Genomic DNA, 15,211 nt, shown 5'->3' with positions numbered 1-15,211 from the left:
ATTAGATTCAGCTGTGCTGCAGGAGGGAAACATGGAAAATAGGCTGAATAGGGGCTCTCGGAGGACCGAACTTGAGCACCCCTGATCTAGGCTGACTCAAAACCAAGTTATCCAATTACATCATCCATCTACCATCTATCTACCTAACTAATTAGATACCGTTTTCTATACTGTAATAACTACCGGTATATATGAAACGCCATATTCACTTTCAATATTTATTATTCTCGTGAGTCGTGGCCAATACTAAGAGAACATTTTGCAAGTGAATGAATCCTGGTGGAGAAACAAATATTGTAGGGTACTGAACACAACTCAACAAAATGCATTCAGTAGAGCCTCTGAAAAGTATAGAAAGAAAAAAATATATGCCCGAAATTGAACAGGTCAGCCATTTTAAATGGAAGCAGCCAATTTTGGCAAATAGTAGCACATGGACATCATACGTGAAAATGATGATATCAACAGTGTGAAATATATATTTTGTATTCTTAACAACCACTCCAACAGTTATGAGTTATGTAAACATGCAACAACAACAACAAAACAATAATAAATGCTTTTAATATGACAAAAATAGAAATGGAGACACTCAAGACACTTTTTTTTTTTCAGTCCGCCCAATTTGTCAAGATTTCATTCAGCGTCGTCACAGAAGATTGAAAAATGACCCTATGAAAACAAAGAAAACATTTTTTGCATCATAAACCTTACGAAATATTTCATCATTCGCTCTTATTTGATGCGAGCCTACCTTTGGACGTCGCCTTCTGCATTTGCGTGCGCTTGTATTTGCTGCTTTACGGTTACGGCAGCTCTCTTCAAACACACATTGACCTTTCCCGCTGCATTTAAGGTTAAATATTACAGATAAGGACACTAATATTAATAAATGACATGGTCTTAACAGGACAATTTGGCCCACCGTGTCGCAGGACTGCCAGGAGGTGCACAACAGCGGCAAGCTCAGTCAGGGTGGCGAAGGCTTCCGAATCCAGCGAGGCGAGAACCTCAGCCGAAAAGGCCCTGAAAGCAACACACATGCTCCATGGGATGAATTCAAGTTTGTATCATTATAATATTTGCTTTTTTTTCATGATACCGTTTATACAAGAAAAAAAATGAAGACCTTCAACAAATAGTACACATTTTTATTTTAAAGTTTGCAACCAATATGTCATCTAAGAGAAAGTCATATTTTTGAGTATCAGGTCATACATTGGAAAACGGCGAGAGAGAAAAAAAAAAAAGTTCAGTAATATATTTTTCAATACTCTGGCGAATAAAGTCATGCTGTCAAGGGGGAAAAAAATAATTTTGTCAAAAGTTGCAAAGCTTTTTTTGGGGGGTGGGGGGGGGGGGTTGAGTAGCACTGTGATGTTATAAGAATGAAGCCTGACTTCTTGAAAAATAACATGTTTTTATCAGAAAGTCCTATTTTTTTTCAAGAAAGAAATGTTTGGATAAATAGTTCATAAAATAGGGATAAAAAGACACAGCCATGAGAATAAAGTCATTTTGGGTGAATTAATAAAATGTTCTTACTTTTTTTTTTTTCAAAAGCAAAATCTAATATCCTAAAAAAATATTATAAAAATGTAGTAATGTCAAGGCAAAAAACAGCTGATTTTTAAATATTTTTTAAATTTCTGAGTTTTTTTCCCCCACTCATAAAATAGTAATGTGACAAGTCATATTTCCAAGACAAAAAATACTTTGAATTTTACTTTAAAAAAAAAAAAAAAAAAATTAAAGTACTAATGTTACGAGAATATAGCAATATTTTGAAGGGAAGAAAATCATATCGCTGTGAGAAAAGAATGTTTTTCTGCAGTGTGGCCCTAATACTGTCAACTCTAATCCTCTTTTCTTTTTTTTTTTGATTAGCTATTTTATAAAAAATGTCCTTGGTAGGAGGCAATAGTTGCCAAAATATACTTACTCTCTGTCAAGCTTTTTCCTACCTGGTGACCGGCGGCGACTTGAGGATGACTGAAAGGAGGATGCAGGAGAGCATCGGCAAGTCATTTACGGTCTCAGGAATGATCACCTCTTCGGGGTGCGTCATCTTTGAGGGTTTGGGGAGGGGAGAGGGAACGTTATCATCCACTTCATAGTACCAAGCCATATGCAGCTATCCATCGAACAACCTGTACCTACTGACCCAACTTTTTTTTTTTTTTTTACAATCTATCCACCTTTCGTACAGACCCATCAATCCCTTTTGAGAGGCTTCAACACGGCCGGAAAGCCCCCGCTCACCTTCTGGAGGGTGTATCTTGTCTCCACGATGGCAAGGGCAAAAAGGGTGTCAAAGACCCCGCTGAGTTTAAAGGTTTGAGCCACTTGCAGGAAGTCGGCGAGGCCGCTTAACGCCGACTGACACAGCTAAGAAACAACAGCAAACTATAAGTTGCTATGTTGACAATGACTACATGCTAGGGATGAAATGGGATGAACATTTTATACAGGGATGTGATTTGACCAAAGTGAAATTATCTGAAAATTTAGCCGGGGGTCTGGGGGCCGCTGGCACCCAGCTAGGTCCAGGGCAGTGCCCAGTGGGGGGGGGGGGGGGGGAGCATGAACAAATAATTATATCATGACCAAATGAAAAGTAACTCATATTAGAGCATACCACAAATGTCTTTGTTATAGCAGAAGATGTTATCTGTCGGAGTCATGTGCATACACAATGAACTACTAAAAAAAAAAAAAAAAAAAAAATAATAATAATAATAATAAAAAAATAGATTTTTTTTGGGGGGGGGGGGATAAAAAAAGCGGAATTCCGCGAATTAGCGGAAAAATCACATCCCTGTTTATATCACAAACATCGTGAACAAAGTTTTTATTCTGATCATCATGATCACAATGGGGAGCATTGCATTCGCACTACATATTATTTAGATTAAAAATAATATATAAGTACTTCCTCACCTCTTTAATAATAGAAACCATTTGAAAAGTTATAATAATAATAATAATAATATACATATGGTTGTAAAACCATTTCATCCCAACTGCACATAAACAACAAGCTTGGTGCAGAATAATAAAGTCAGGCGCGAATATAAACGTCTACGTACCCGTTTACCTTCTTCCGGCTCATTCTTAAGTCGGCGAGCAAAGAGTTCGATTATCTTCTGGAATATGTTCGCTACCACCGCCAGACACTTGGTGGCGGCATCCTGCTCGTCAGCCGGTTTGTGGTGAACTTGTGAGTAACTCGCCGTCAACGTCTTCAGAACCGGCAGCACATCGGGAATGCACCGGTAGCCGCTTTCTGTAACACACGGAGAGCGAGAGGGAGACGATGCTGAGTTTTAGTTGCTATTATTTTACTTCAGAATAAAAGTCATCATTTTTGGGAGCTTCACCTGAGAGCACGACGAGCGAGCAGAGGTGCAGCGCGTGAGAGTTGAAGGTGTTGTCGTCCAAACTGAGCACCACGTCTACGCAAATCGCCAGGAAGCTCTGATGGATGGACAATAAGTCGCTTTCTAGTTCAAGTTTTCGAAGGTTGCAGGGTGCTTTGACACAAAAATGGACTCCAGTATATTTCATTTTTTTCATAACTCTTTGACTGCCAAAAACGTTAAATAACGTTTAGTAAAATCCTATGGAGGAGTGCCAAAGACGTTAAAATACGTTTTTTCAAAACAGCGGTGAAACTAACCATTTTCTATTGTTGATTACTGAAAAACGAAATAAGGTAGAAACAAACTTTTTTTTTCTGATGAAAGATGAGAGTCCAATCTTTCATTTGGTAGTATGTGTGTTTCCATAGTCCAAACACATAATTTTCTGTGGACCTTGAAAGATCAGTCAAAAATGCTTAAATCGGCTGGCACCCACGGCATCCCTTTTCTGAAAACGTCTGGCAGTCAAAGAGCTATGGAGGAATGACACCTTGGTTGTCTCGGTCGCCAACTCTCTCGAACGCTCCGCCTCCCCATCGGCAGCTCCCTGATGACCGTCAGTCAGGAATGGCAGCACCCTCTCGGCCACCCACGTGGCCGTATCTTCCAGAGACTGCAGGTACTCGCGGCCGTCGGACAGCTAGAGGGAGGTGCCGTTTATTTACAAAAGACGGCTTTCCTTGTGGTGGCTTGAAAAAACACGGATGAGACTCACGCCGTGTTGCAGGTGCACACTCAGGCGACTGTGATAGGTGAAGGCCTTAAGGGCCAGTTCTGCACCGGCTGTGCTCTCAGAGGAAGATTTGGGGTGAGAGTACAGCAGCAACTGTGGGAAAGAACATTCACGCAGGAAGTAGCCAGTGTTAACATGCGCACACACCACAATATTATATGAAGTTGAAATGTGACTGCAACGCACCTTCCAGTTCCCTAGAATAATGTAGAGACGCTTGAGTGGCCCCTGACTGAGAGCCAGGACTTTGTTACGCGTGGACGGGTGAATGAGCAGGTGGTCCAAGTAGGCCAGCGCCAGGTCCGGCTTAACCTCTGCCTTCTCTTGGATGGTCACCTTCCGCTTGAGGGTAAGCTGTTGGAGGCGAGAAATCGATTGAGTGTTGCCGTGACGACAGACAGACAAATGGACAGACTGACCGCTTGCTTCTCGGGCAGGGCTTCGGAAAGCCATTCGATGATGAGTTCCAGGACGCCGGAGGTCTTGCCCCAACTGCACATGCAGAGCAGCAGCTGGCTGTACGCCAAAGGCGGGGCTCCGGGTTCCATTTTCCTCAGGCGAGACAGTACACCATAGCTGGGACAAGTAATTCACCACTAAAATGTCAGTGCAAGAGGTAGAAGAATGCACTTGTTAGATCGAATGTACTTACCTAAATGTTGCCACCGCATTGGGTGGCATGAAGGACGCAATCTGTATGAGGGGAGTTTGGCATCGTTGATCCTGAATGATAGATTACATTAAACTAGGTAAGTATTAGATCAGTAGATCGAACCCCAGGGGTTCGGCGAAGGTTAAGACACACACCCGACTCAAATGTTTCGCAATGACGCGCTTTATTTTTATTTTTTTCTGGGATTTTTTAATAGGTTTTAGGTGAACTAATTTTTACACACTCACGCACATACAAAATAAAAATTAATTAAAAAAAAAAAATATATATATATATATATATATATATATATATATATATATATAAAAGAGAGCAATGATGATGACATGTCAATTCGGTAAAATTACCGAATGAACAATACTGAGCTCTCCAGAAAAACAAAACCAAAAAAAAAACCGCTTTATTATTTTAATTTCTTCATACTAATTATGTCGAGCAAAAAAATTAAGTAGTTGGACGAATGCGTGCAATATGAATTCACGGAACGGAACATATGGTGTTCCGCAAGGTTCTCTGCTGTTTTCATTGTATATGCTGCCCCTGGGTTCCATCTTACTGTAAATGCTCTATAAATATAGATGAGTGATACATGATTTGCAATGCGAAGTTGAGCAACTCTGTTCGAGCACAACTAAAGGCACACCTCCTAAAGTCTTGAATTTAAAAAAAAAAAAATGGATGAAAAAAAATTAAATAAAAGGAAAGTTCCATGAATGCGCATAGAAAACTGATGGGGTTACGGACCTTCATCACTTGTATAGATAGATACAGTTTTAATTAGCATTCATAGGTTTCAGATATGTACTACAAGAAAATGCAAATAAAGGCATCCCAAATGGTGTATGTACGTAATTTAACAAAAATAAACTAGTGCACAAACGCACAAGCACCCAACACCAAAAACAAAGATGAGAGATGTGAAAGTCAAAAGGTAGCATGTGATAGCGTACCGTGAATTTGCTGAAGTATTTGCTCATGACTCGGCCAAACTGGGCATACAGGTGCTCCTGGATCTCTTGGTTTTGCTGGAGGGCCCTGTCGACGGTCTTCCACAGGACGGCCACCACCTCCAGCAGACTGGCCACCACGTCCTTCTCCAGTGCCTTTGGATACTCGCCCTGAGGCTGAGGAGAACAACACATCAGCATTGCAGATTGAAGACTTTACTACTAAGTCACTTCCAGTAGTAGTTGAAGTAGTACAGGTGACTAGTCCGCAACTAACGAACACAATGGGTTCCGTGAGGTTGTTTGGAAGTCGAATTTGTTTGTAAATCGAATCACACTAAATTGTGTTTCAAAATTAGATTTCATCCCAAAAAAATTAAAAATAATAAAAATATGTAAAAAAATAAAAATAAAACATTAAACAAATTAAACTATATACACTTTCTATACAGTTCATAAATTAAACAAAAAAACATACATTCAATTACATCATCCATTCATTATCTGAACCACTTTTCCTCACAGTACATTAATTTTTTTTTACACAGTACAATGCAATAAAAACAATAAATATGCTTACGGTACATAGATGGTGGAGGAGTTATTGAGTTGACTTCATGTGAGGCTGCTGAAGTGGAAGGCATTACGTATTGGGTCTAACGGTCTCAGGAAACTATGTTTTCCGACTGTCCGTGAAGTCCACGTGACTGTCATTGGCTCGTATGACGAGTGTGACGAGAGGTAGCTGAAATGCGCAAATGGCGCGGTGCTGCTCGGCGGGGTTGTGGCAGAGAGGGGCACTACAGTACAATACCGTACCATAATGTATGATGTGGCGCGCAGTTAAATATTAACTTGCACGCAAAATACAGCTATTATAGACATCAGTCAGCCTTTGTTCGTATCTGCGAATGTTCGTAACTAGAGGACTACCTGTATTCTCCTTTGTTTGTGTCTGTATGACTGTATTATACTGCCCCCGGGTGGTCATGGTGGGCACACCAGAAGGAGCAGCACAATAAATCGGATTGCAGTAATAATTCAAAATGCACAAATTCTTCACATTCTATTCAATTATGTTATTACTCTGTGTTTTTATGAATTAAAATATTATCTCGGATCTCTGTGTTGGCGGTTTGCTCGTTTTTTTGTCTTACCATACTGTTTTCCTTGTTGCTGTCGTTAAGATGCGAGTTATCACCATTGCTCGGGATGTTTGAGTTCAGGACACTGCGAATGGCCAGCATCAACTTCACTAATTGCAAACAAACAGCACAACAGAATTTAATCTGAAACATCTACCTGTTATAGTGACGTTACAGTGCATTTAGCTCTTTGACTGCCAGACGTTTTCAGAAAAGGGATGCCGTGGGTGCCAGCCGATTTAAGCATTTTGACTGATCTTTTGACTGATCTTTCAAGGTCCACAGAAAATTATGTGTTTGGACTATGGAAACACACATACTACCAAATGAAAGATCGGACTCCCATCTTTCATCAGAAAAAAAATGTTTGTTTCTACCTTATTTCGTTTTTGAGTAATCAACAATAGAAAATGGTTAGTTTCAACCTCTGTTTTGAAACAAACGTTTTTTAACGTCTTTGGCACTCCTCCATAGGATTTTACTAAACGTTATTTAACGTTTTTGGCAGTCAAAGAGTTAAGCCTTACCTATATTAGTGGGGGTGGTGTGCTTGTGGGCATACATGTAGAATTTCCGGGCCGCTGCGGGGCTCATGAGGATGAGGGTGACGCAGCGGTTGCACCACTCCAACTCCGAGGCGCTGGCGGGGAAGAAGGAGTCGAAGAGAAGCTCGGCGAGGCGCTTGGACACGTGTACCTTGTCGGAGGCCATGCGGCCCACCAGGTGTTCCAGGCTGCACACATCCCAGAACTGCGGAGGAATTAATAGATGAGACGGGGGCGGGCGGGGGGGGGGGGGCATTTTGAGATGTTACCATACTCACTAGTAGTCATTTAATTGGGTAAAGCAGCACAATCACAAAAAACACAATAGGTGAATTCAAATTAGGGCTGCACCTATCATCATCTAATTCCATTTGGTACACTGGCACAATAATGGGATCCATTTTGTAAGGGCTGATTCATGATTCTGTTTTATTTTTTTTACCTCCTCTTGCAGCACCCAAAGAGAGGAAATCTTATTGGACACTGTCAATCATACCTGAGGATTTATTGTGGATATGTATCTAATGAAGTGACCTTTGAGCGCAAACGGCGGGTTGGGGTACCTTGGCCACACGGGCCGCCTTGAGCTTGAGGAGCATGTTGACAAAAGCCACACGGACCTTCTCCGACCTGTCATGGAGGCTGTTGTTGAACTTGGGCACCATTTTCTTCAGCACGGAATGGCTGTACACATTGTCCAAGACTACGCACAGATACTGAAGAGAACCACATGGTCATGAATGTCCAAATTTCAAAACCTGCTTCACATTTTTGCCGTATTGCCAGAGGAAGTCCCACCGTGAAGACTGAGCCTCGGACGTCGTCGGAGCTGCTGTCGCTCGCCAGCTCCTTCAATTTCTTCAAGAAGTCCACGATAACCACCGACGGTAGCAACTCCCAGCATCTGGCGAGGATCTGGCAGACGCCCTGGATGGCATTGCAGCGCACGCAGACGTGTTTGTCAAACAGCAGGACCTTAAAATGGAGATAGGGAGAGACATTAGTGTTTTCCGACCTTCATTTAGCAAAGATAAGCTGCGACGGTGCAAGTCGGATAAAACAAAGTACGCAACGGGACGATAAAGCGTCACTTAAGTTCAGGGATGTGATTTGACCAAAGTGAAATTATCTGAAAATTTAGCCCGGGGTCTGGGGGCCGCCGGCACCCAGCTAGGTCCAGGGTTTTCCGTGTTTTTAAGTATTTTCAATGCACTCACATGACAAAGAAATAGACAAAACAACAGCATAAATTTTCAATGTATATTGAACTATCCCATATAAAATGGCAGTTTTAGTCAACTCAAAATCAGTCACATTCAAAAACATTGGACTGCCTTTGCTTTTAAAAACTATCACTGAGAATATCATCATATCTAACTAATGTGATTACTAAGTTAACACATAAATAATGTTGAAGAGTTCAAATTTCATGAACAAATAATTGCATCATGACCAAATGAAAAGTAACTCATATTAGAGCATACCACAAATGTCTTTGTTATAGCAGAAGATGTTATCTGTCGGAGTCATGTGCATACACAATGAAATACAAAAAAAAAAATAAAAATCGGATTTTTTTTTTTTTGGGGGGGGAGATAAAAAAAGCGGAATTCCGCGAATTAGCGGAAAAATCATATCCCTGTTAAGTTGTACTGTATGAATTATTTTTATTCACTTTATTTTGCATTTAACACACCGAGATAACACAGCTTCCGATTTAACGAAACCTGGCACTCTTGAACATAAATGAAGTGTACAAAAAAACCCTCACAGACTTCAAAACGGGCACATTTACAAAAACACGCCCACCATGAGTGTGTCCAGCTGCTTTTGAAGGCCGACTTCGATGTCCTGACTGGGATCGACGATGGGGAAGGCGTCCGCGAACAGCAAGGTGGCGTTGGTGCGGACCTCAAAATTAGGGACCTACAGGGATGAGACGAGGTGAAGATGTTTTGTTTGCGTAGCGCAAATATAGATTCATAGATCTAAAGGAATACGCACGCTGAGGTACTTCCAAAGAATGGGCTTGTAGAGGACACTGAGCATCTTTTCAACTGGGGGGTAGACTTTATTCTTGTGGAAATAGAAGATAATCTGCAGGAAAGCGAGAAAAAGAGAGAAAACATATTAAGATTATTATCAGGTTCGTCTTTTGTTGTCTGTCGTTTTCTGAAAATGCATCGACTCGCATGGCAAGTTTTAACAATTAGATCACAAAATCGAATGCCTTGAAAATTGAACCATTGAAAGCCATTTTTGATTTTTCTGCCTTACCTGTTGGACTTTGCAGAGGACGGGTGACGACCTAGGTAAAAGGATGGCGCACTTCATGAAGTCCTGTATGCACTCGCTTTCGATCATCTCCTGGAAGTTGCCGCTGGCCTTTTTCCAGGCTCGGTAGTAGATCTCCGCAATGTGCGCCATGATTGTCCTGGAACCAAACGATCACAGTGTGACGATGGGTCATGATGACGTTAAAACTATTAAACATCCTCTATCATGTATCCCCAGACCACACAGATGGCCACCAAGTACACAGTGCTTCTGAAACATTTTTACACCAAGTGTGTATTTAAATTTGGACTATGTGCTTTCAATCTTTATTGATTCTATTTGTCGTGTTCTGTAAAGTGCTTTATAGCACCTGCGGCTGCTGTGAAAGCGCTACATAAATCAAGCTGAGTTGGTAGTATTGTGTCATCTTTTTTGCTTAGAAGTCTTAACTTGGTGTTATAAACAAATTAAATACTTAAAATGTGCTAAAAATATATTTAATATTGCGGGTGAAGTCATTATATGTGTCAGATAAAGTAGTGAGGCAACCGCTCTGTATAAAAAAATCTTGATGCATAATTTGAATGGGGAAAGTAGTGCCACCTAGTGGACAAATATAAGAACACTGAAAGAGAGTACTCTAGTTAAAATCAACTAAATTAAGGCTTGCATTAATTTATGTTATCAGATAAATATGGGATTAAATATTGTCTTTTCAATGGGATTATCTTTCAGGGTGAGTAGTTATTTCAGAACTAGGCACCGCTGCAGAAAACAGCATAAATGTGTGAGACTTTGCTACATATTTTGAATGGGGCAAATAAGCACCACCTGATGGACAAATTTTAAAAATTAAAATTGAAACTCAGTTGTCCAAATTGGAATCTTCCAGATAAAATAAATGTGTGTTTGAAAAATCCCACTGGATTTAAATTTGTGAAATCTTGCCATTTAAGGTTAATTTAAGGGAGAGATGACAATTCTAAAAATATTATCAATCCACCATCCACTGACAAAGTCATCCTATGTTCATTGAACACAGCCAAACCAAAATAAAACATTCAAAATAAAAACTGCTTCAAGGGTGTCAGGAGGTAGAGGGCGGCCTCTCACTTGTTAAAAAACGGCAGCTGATTTTTGACGGTGCCGTGGATGAGCGGGATGAAGTCGACGTGCCAGCTGAAGAGAAACACCATGAACCTCTTGCCCTGTGGTGCCGCACAAACGCACAAACACACAAACACACACAGGGTCACAACTCTCAGCTCGTCGACATCAGGGCGACTTGCGCGAACCCCTCTGTGCTCACGTCGTCGTTCCTGATGAAGGAGGGACGTTGGAAACACCGCAGCAGCTGCTCGGCCAGATGCTCGCCCTCCTCAGACGCGTAGTCCACATTCGGGAGCACATTGTGGAGGCTCCACACTCTTTGCAGCTCAGTGATCTGACACGAGAACGAGAGGTTGAATATTACTCTGCAGTATAACACCTTATTGCATGTTAGCATTTCATCAATTCTCATTTGAAATGTAAGTTGCCCTTTTATCAACAATTAACTTGCTTTATAATGTTGCCTATACTGTTAGGGAAAAAAAGGGTACTGTATAAGGTCTATTTTGTACTTAACAACTGAACCTCTTGGTATTAATAAGTACTGTTTACTGTTACAGGTGGAAGTGCTTCTTTTCTAAGTAATGTTTGCCATCTAGTGGTGAATGGTGTTATTACAGCTTAAAACTAACCAGGTATGGTAGTGAAAGTTTTTTTGTCAACGAAAACTTAACAAAAATAATTTTGTCGACGCACATTTTTCACCGGACTAAAACAACACTAGACTAGACAAAAACCCTCATTAATAAACAAACCGGGACTGAGAAAGTATGCATTTTCGTTGACTAAAAGAAGACGAGACGAAAATGAACTTTACTTAAAAAACGGGACTAGAATCTATGGACATTTTAGTTCATGAACAAAAATGAGACTAAAATTATATGATTTTGTAAAATCTTGTCTTTGCTAATGTTGCTGTGACAGAATAGACAAATAAAATTATGTTTTCTTGGACTAAAATAAAGATTACAATGCGAGATTTATAGTCGACTAAAAATGGACTAAATAAAAACGGGATGAGGTTGACTAATTATGGTAAAAACTAACAAGCGTGATTGAAACTGGATTAAGACGGAGACTAAATTTAAAAATGGCTGATAAAATTAACACTACTGGCCTGACCTAAGAATATGGATCCAAAGGTTTATTCTATATTTGCCTACAAACATTCTACTCAACTACTCACCGGTCTTATTGAAAGGAAGCTCTTCTTCAACGCAATGACCAAAGCAGTAAGCCCAAACTTTTCTTTGTCCCGCAGGTTTTTCTTCCACCAGGCCTCGCACAGCATATGAATGAGGAGCAGCACATGAACCTCCGTTACAGGAAGCGAAACCAGAACATCTGGATATACGAAAAATAAGAAAACCAGTCGGTGGACAGTGGACACGTCTTTCTAAAGAGGAATTTGCGGTGGCGGTACACAAACCGTGAAGCTGGTGGGTAATATGAAGGAGCCCGTTGTAGGTGTCGCCGTCTTGCAGAACCTTCAGAGATATGCTGGCCACGAGAGTCACACCGGCCACAATGGCAATCACACGTTTCTGGAGGAAAGAGACAAATGAGTTGAACACTTCCCCTCCGCCACGAAAAAAGAAAACATTAACAACTCACGGGATCCGCAGCGGAATCGGTCTCCATGCCCTCCTCCCAGCGTTCTGGGGGCACCTCCAGAAGGAAGTCCCGAAGGAGGGAGGCCAGTTTTCCCCATAGAGCCTCACGCTGATCCCTGGACATTTCCCCCATCACCTCCTCCATGTCAAAGGGGTCCGTTCTGTCCTTCTGCTCAACAAGACAAAGACACAATTCAGGTTCCTCAGAACACAGGCTTAAACATTGTTGAGTTAAAACAGCATTTGCCAGTAATATATATTTGGTTCCTTTAGCTACAGTACAGTGACAACTTTGTGTAAACATTGCAGTAAATTGGATTTTAATAATATAATGTTAAATGTCAAGACACTTTTTGTTTAGCAAACCTTTGCGGGATTAAAATATTGCACATTCAATTATTAAATTGTTGTTGTTGTTGCCATAACATTACTATTTTATACTACAAAATAAAGTTACGTTATAATTTCACCCATCATAAAATTAGTACTTTCGAATAATAACACAGTATTTTAATGTCGTGCCATGTTAGGGGTACTTGGAGAGGTATTATGTTAGGTGGTATTTTACATTTTGCAGTATGAGTTTACAAATACTTACGTGAAGTTTGACGAGCTGAAGAAAGTCGTCCACATTTTCCTTACAGGCGGCTTCAATGAACGCCTCACGTTTGCACATGTTTTCGCTTTTATTGAAAATGAAACACCGTTAGAGTAAAGAGAAAAGTAGCTAAGGGAAGGTGGCTCGCAACAAAAAAAAGCGTAAGTGACTTTACGGAACAAACATGGCTGCTTATGAAGAAAGTGCTTGAAGGTTTACAAAAGCAAACTATTCCCTACCGAAGTTGTCTTGTAGTCACACAAGATTACAACGCGCGGCTATAATCGTTTTGTATCTTTTTTTGTAGCGATTATTCGGCGAGCTCCAGAATGACAGTCCTCCATAAGCGCCGCTGCCAACCCGCGCAAATTCGTACAACCACAGTGACTTCCTGTCGTACAGCGTCATTTCTGACGTCACAAAAGATGTAGTTGTTCTTTTCTGCCACTTGGTGACGACATAGTCCTACATATGTTACTACATTGGCGCTCCTCTCTTGACGCGGTCGCCACATACGACAATTTCCTGAATTTTTACGTAAATATTTCGTTTTTCATATGAATAAATAGTAAAATATAAATACATTTATGATATTTTTACGTAAATATTTCGTTTTTCATATAAATAAATAGTAAAATATAAATACATTTATGATATTTTGACTTAACTATTACGTTAGTGACTTGTGTAAGAAAATAGAGTTGCGTCGCCAATCCCCAGTGTAAAATGGGAACTCCGTCGTAAATCGAGAACACTACAAGTGCAGGACGAAAGACATGCCTTTGAGTTGTGCAGCTGTGCTCATCATAAAATGACAGAATTATTTTTGTAAATATTTTCAACCATTATATTAAAAAAATGTGGATTGTCACAAATTGTGATTTAAATAAAGTTGAAATGAATAATTAAACAAAAACGTAAAAATAAACTTTCTTATATCTCTTATATATATATATATATTTATTTATATTTATATATATGTATATTTATTTATTATTATTATTTTTATTTTATTATTTATTTATTTATTATTTATTATTTTATTTTTATTATATTATTATATATTATTTTTTTATATTTATATTATTTATATTTATATTTCTTATATATATATATTGGACTTAATAAAAAAAAGACAAATCAAAATAAATCACACCATTTTCTCAAAGGAAACAATTTATTCATCAAAAAGCCACACGTCATTTGAAATCAATTACTTTAAGAAGGCAAAAATTACACGGTAGTGAGGTTTTTCATTTTTTTAAGGCACAGGATAGATTAAAAAGCTCCAACAAACACAAACAGTAGTAACTGCATGGCAAAAAAAAAACATATACAAACCTCTGTTTAATATTTTTACAGTTTGCTGGCAGCCCTGCATATTAAACACACACACACACACACATGAACAGTTGTCTCTAGTCTGGTTTCTTGGCTCACGTCTGGTCTGAATCCCCTCCAAACCTCAAATTCAAGTATATATATATATTTTTTTTTTCTACATCATTTGCAGACCTATAAAATGCCCACATACCGGTAGGTCCTCGCCGTGGAGACCATGCATGTCCAAATAAAAGAAAAACAATATTGCACAAAGTCCACCTAAAAATACACAAAGCATTCGTGCATTCCATGTTTGAAATCAAAACAAATAAATAACAAAAGTCAAAGCATCCACTGCAGGACAAAATATAAACACAACTGCTACTTGGCCGACTTACGGGGTTCTTTCTGTTCCTTTGGTAAGAATTTTGTTTCCTTTTTTAATGCCCTGCTAAATTACGTACGAGCAACATCACAAAGAGCGACAAGACCTTTCGTTATGATTACAATATGTTACAATACTTGTATGCGCCGACAACAGTCAGTATGGGAAAACACATGCTGAAATGATCCTATGACAAAAATGTACAGTACAGAAATGAAACTGTTAAAATCAGCACAACAGGTCACTATGTAAATGCATCTTGGATACTCCTCTGCGACGTCAAACCATCTTCGCTCAGCTCATACCTACAAGACAAAATAATAACTTTTTATTATTAGGCTTAAAATATTAAAATATGGATTTTTATGGAGGCAAAACTTTTTTCTGCAATTGTTTTTAATTGGTGTCATCTTTTCAACACAGTGGTTAGAGCTCAAATT

General features: G+C 39.5%; 2 protein-coding genes across 4 annotated transcripts in view; both read right to left on the bottom strand.

Annotated features, from left to right (window-relative positions):
• Window positions 1-544: 544 nt before the first annotated feature.
• On the bottom strand, window positions 545-13,436 carry ncapg2 (non-SMC condensin II complex, subunit G2). Its single transcript, XM_077554463.1, has 27 exons — window positions 13,303-13,436; window positions 13,064-13,148; window positions 12,467-12,634; window positions 12,282-12,396; window positions 12,039-12,196; window positions 11,052-11,186; window positions 10,856-10,950; window positions 9,743-9,899; window positions 9,470-9,562; window positions 9,275-9,391; window positions 8,264-8,440; window positions 8,029-8,181; window positions 7,448-7,670; window positions 6,933-7,030; window positions 5,779-5,952; window positions 4,808-4,878; window positions 4,575-4,731; window positions 4,342-4,509; window positions 4,138-4,248; window positions 3,913-4,062; window positions 3,381-3,477; window positions 3,090-3,286; window positions 2,263-2,388; window positions 1,965-2,068; window positions 926-1,026; window positions 755-845; window positions 545-672 (listed from the first exon to the last, which is right to left on the bottom strand). Exons 2-27 carry the CDS (start codon window positions 13,139-13,141, stop codon window positions 612-614), a joined length of 3,375 nt encoding a protein of 1,124 aa, XP_077410589.1. The 5' UTR covers window positions 13,142-13,148; window positions 13,303-13,436; the 3' UTR covers window positions 545-611.
• A 785-nt stretch (window positions 13,437-14,221) lies between these two features.
• esyt2b (extended synaptotagmin-like protein 2b) overlaps window positions 14,222-15,211 on the bottom strand; it is a 31,949-nt gene continuing 30,959 nt past the window's right edge. For all 3 annotated transcript variants that reach the window (XM_077554861.1, XM_077554862.1, XM_077554863.1), the window contains one exon: window positions 14,222-15,076. In XM_077554861.1, the coding sequence (XP_077410987.1) occupies window positions 15,016-15,076 (61 nt within the window). In that variant the 3' untranslated portion in view covers window positions 14,222-15,015. The remainder of the gene's footprint in view (window positions 15,077-15,211) is intronic.

Source organism: Vanacampus margaritifer, chromosome 20, assembly GCF_051991255.1.
Source record: "Vanacampus margaritifer isolate UIUO_Vmar chromosome 20, RoL_Vmar_1.0, whole genome shotgun sequence".
Taxonomy (NCBI): Eukaryota; Metazoa; Chordata; class Actinopteri; order Syngnathiformes; family Syngnathidae; genus Vanacampus; species Vanacampus margaritifer.
This window is presented reverse-complemented; position numbering and strand designations above follow the sequence as displayed.

Excerpts from the sequence above, each read along its gene's own strand:
- ncapg2 (XM_077554463.1), bottom strand. The coding sequence starts at position 13,141 with ATGTGCAAACGTGAGGCGTTCATTGAAGCCGCCTGTAAGGAAAATGTG. Across the intron at positions 12,397-12,466 it reads CCGATTCCGCTGCGGATCCC|AAACGTGTGATTGCCATTGT; the intron begins GTGAGTTGTTAA and ends TCTTTCCTCCAG. Across the intron at positions 8,182-8,263 it reads TCCGAGGCTCAGTCTTCACG|TATCTGTGCGTAGTCTTGGA; the intron begins GTGGGACTTCCT and ends GGTTCTCTTCAG.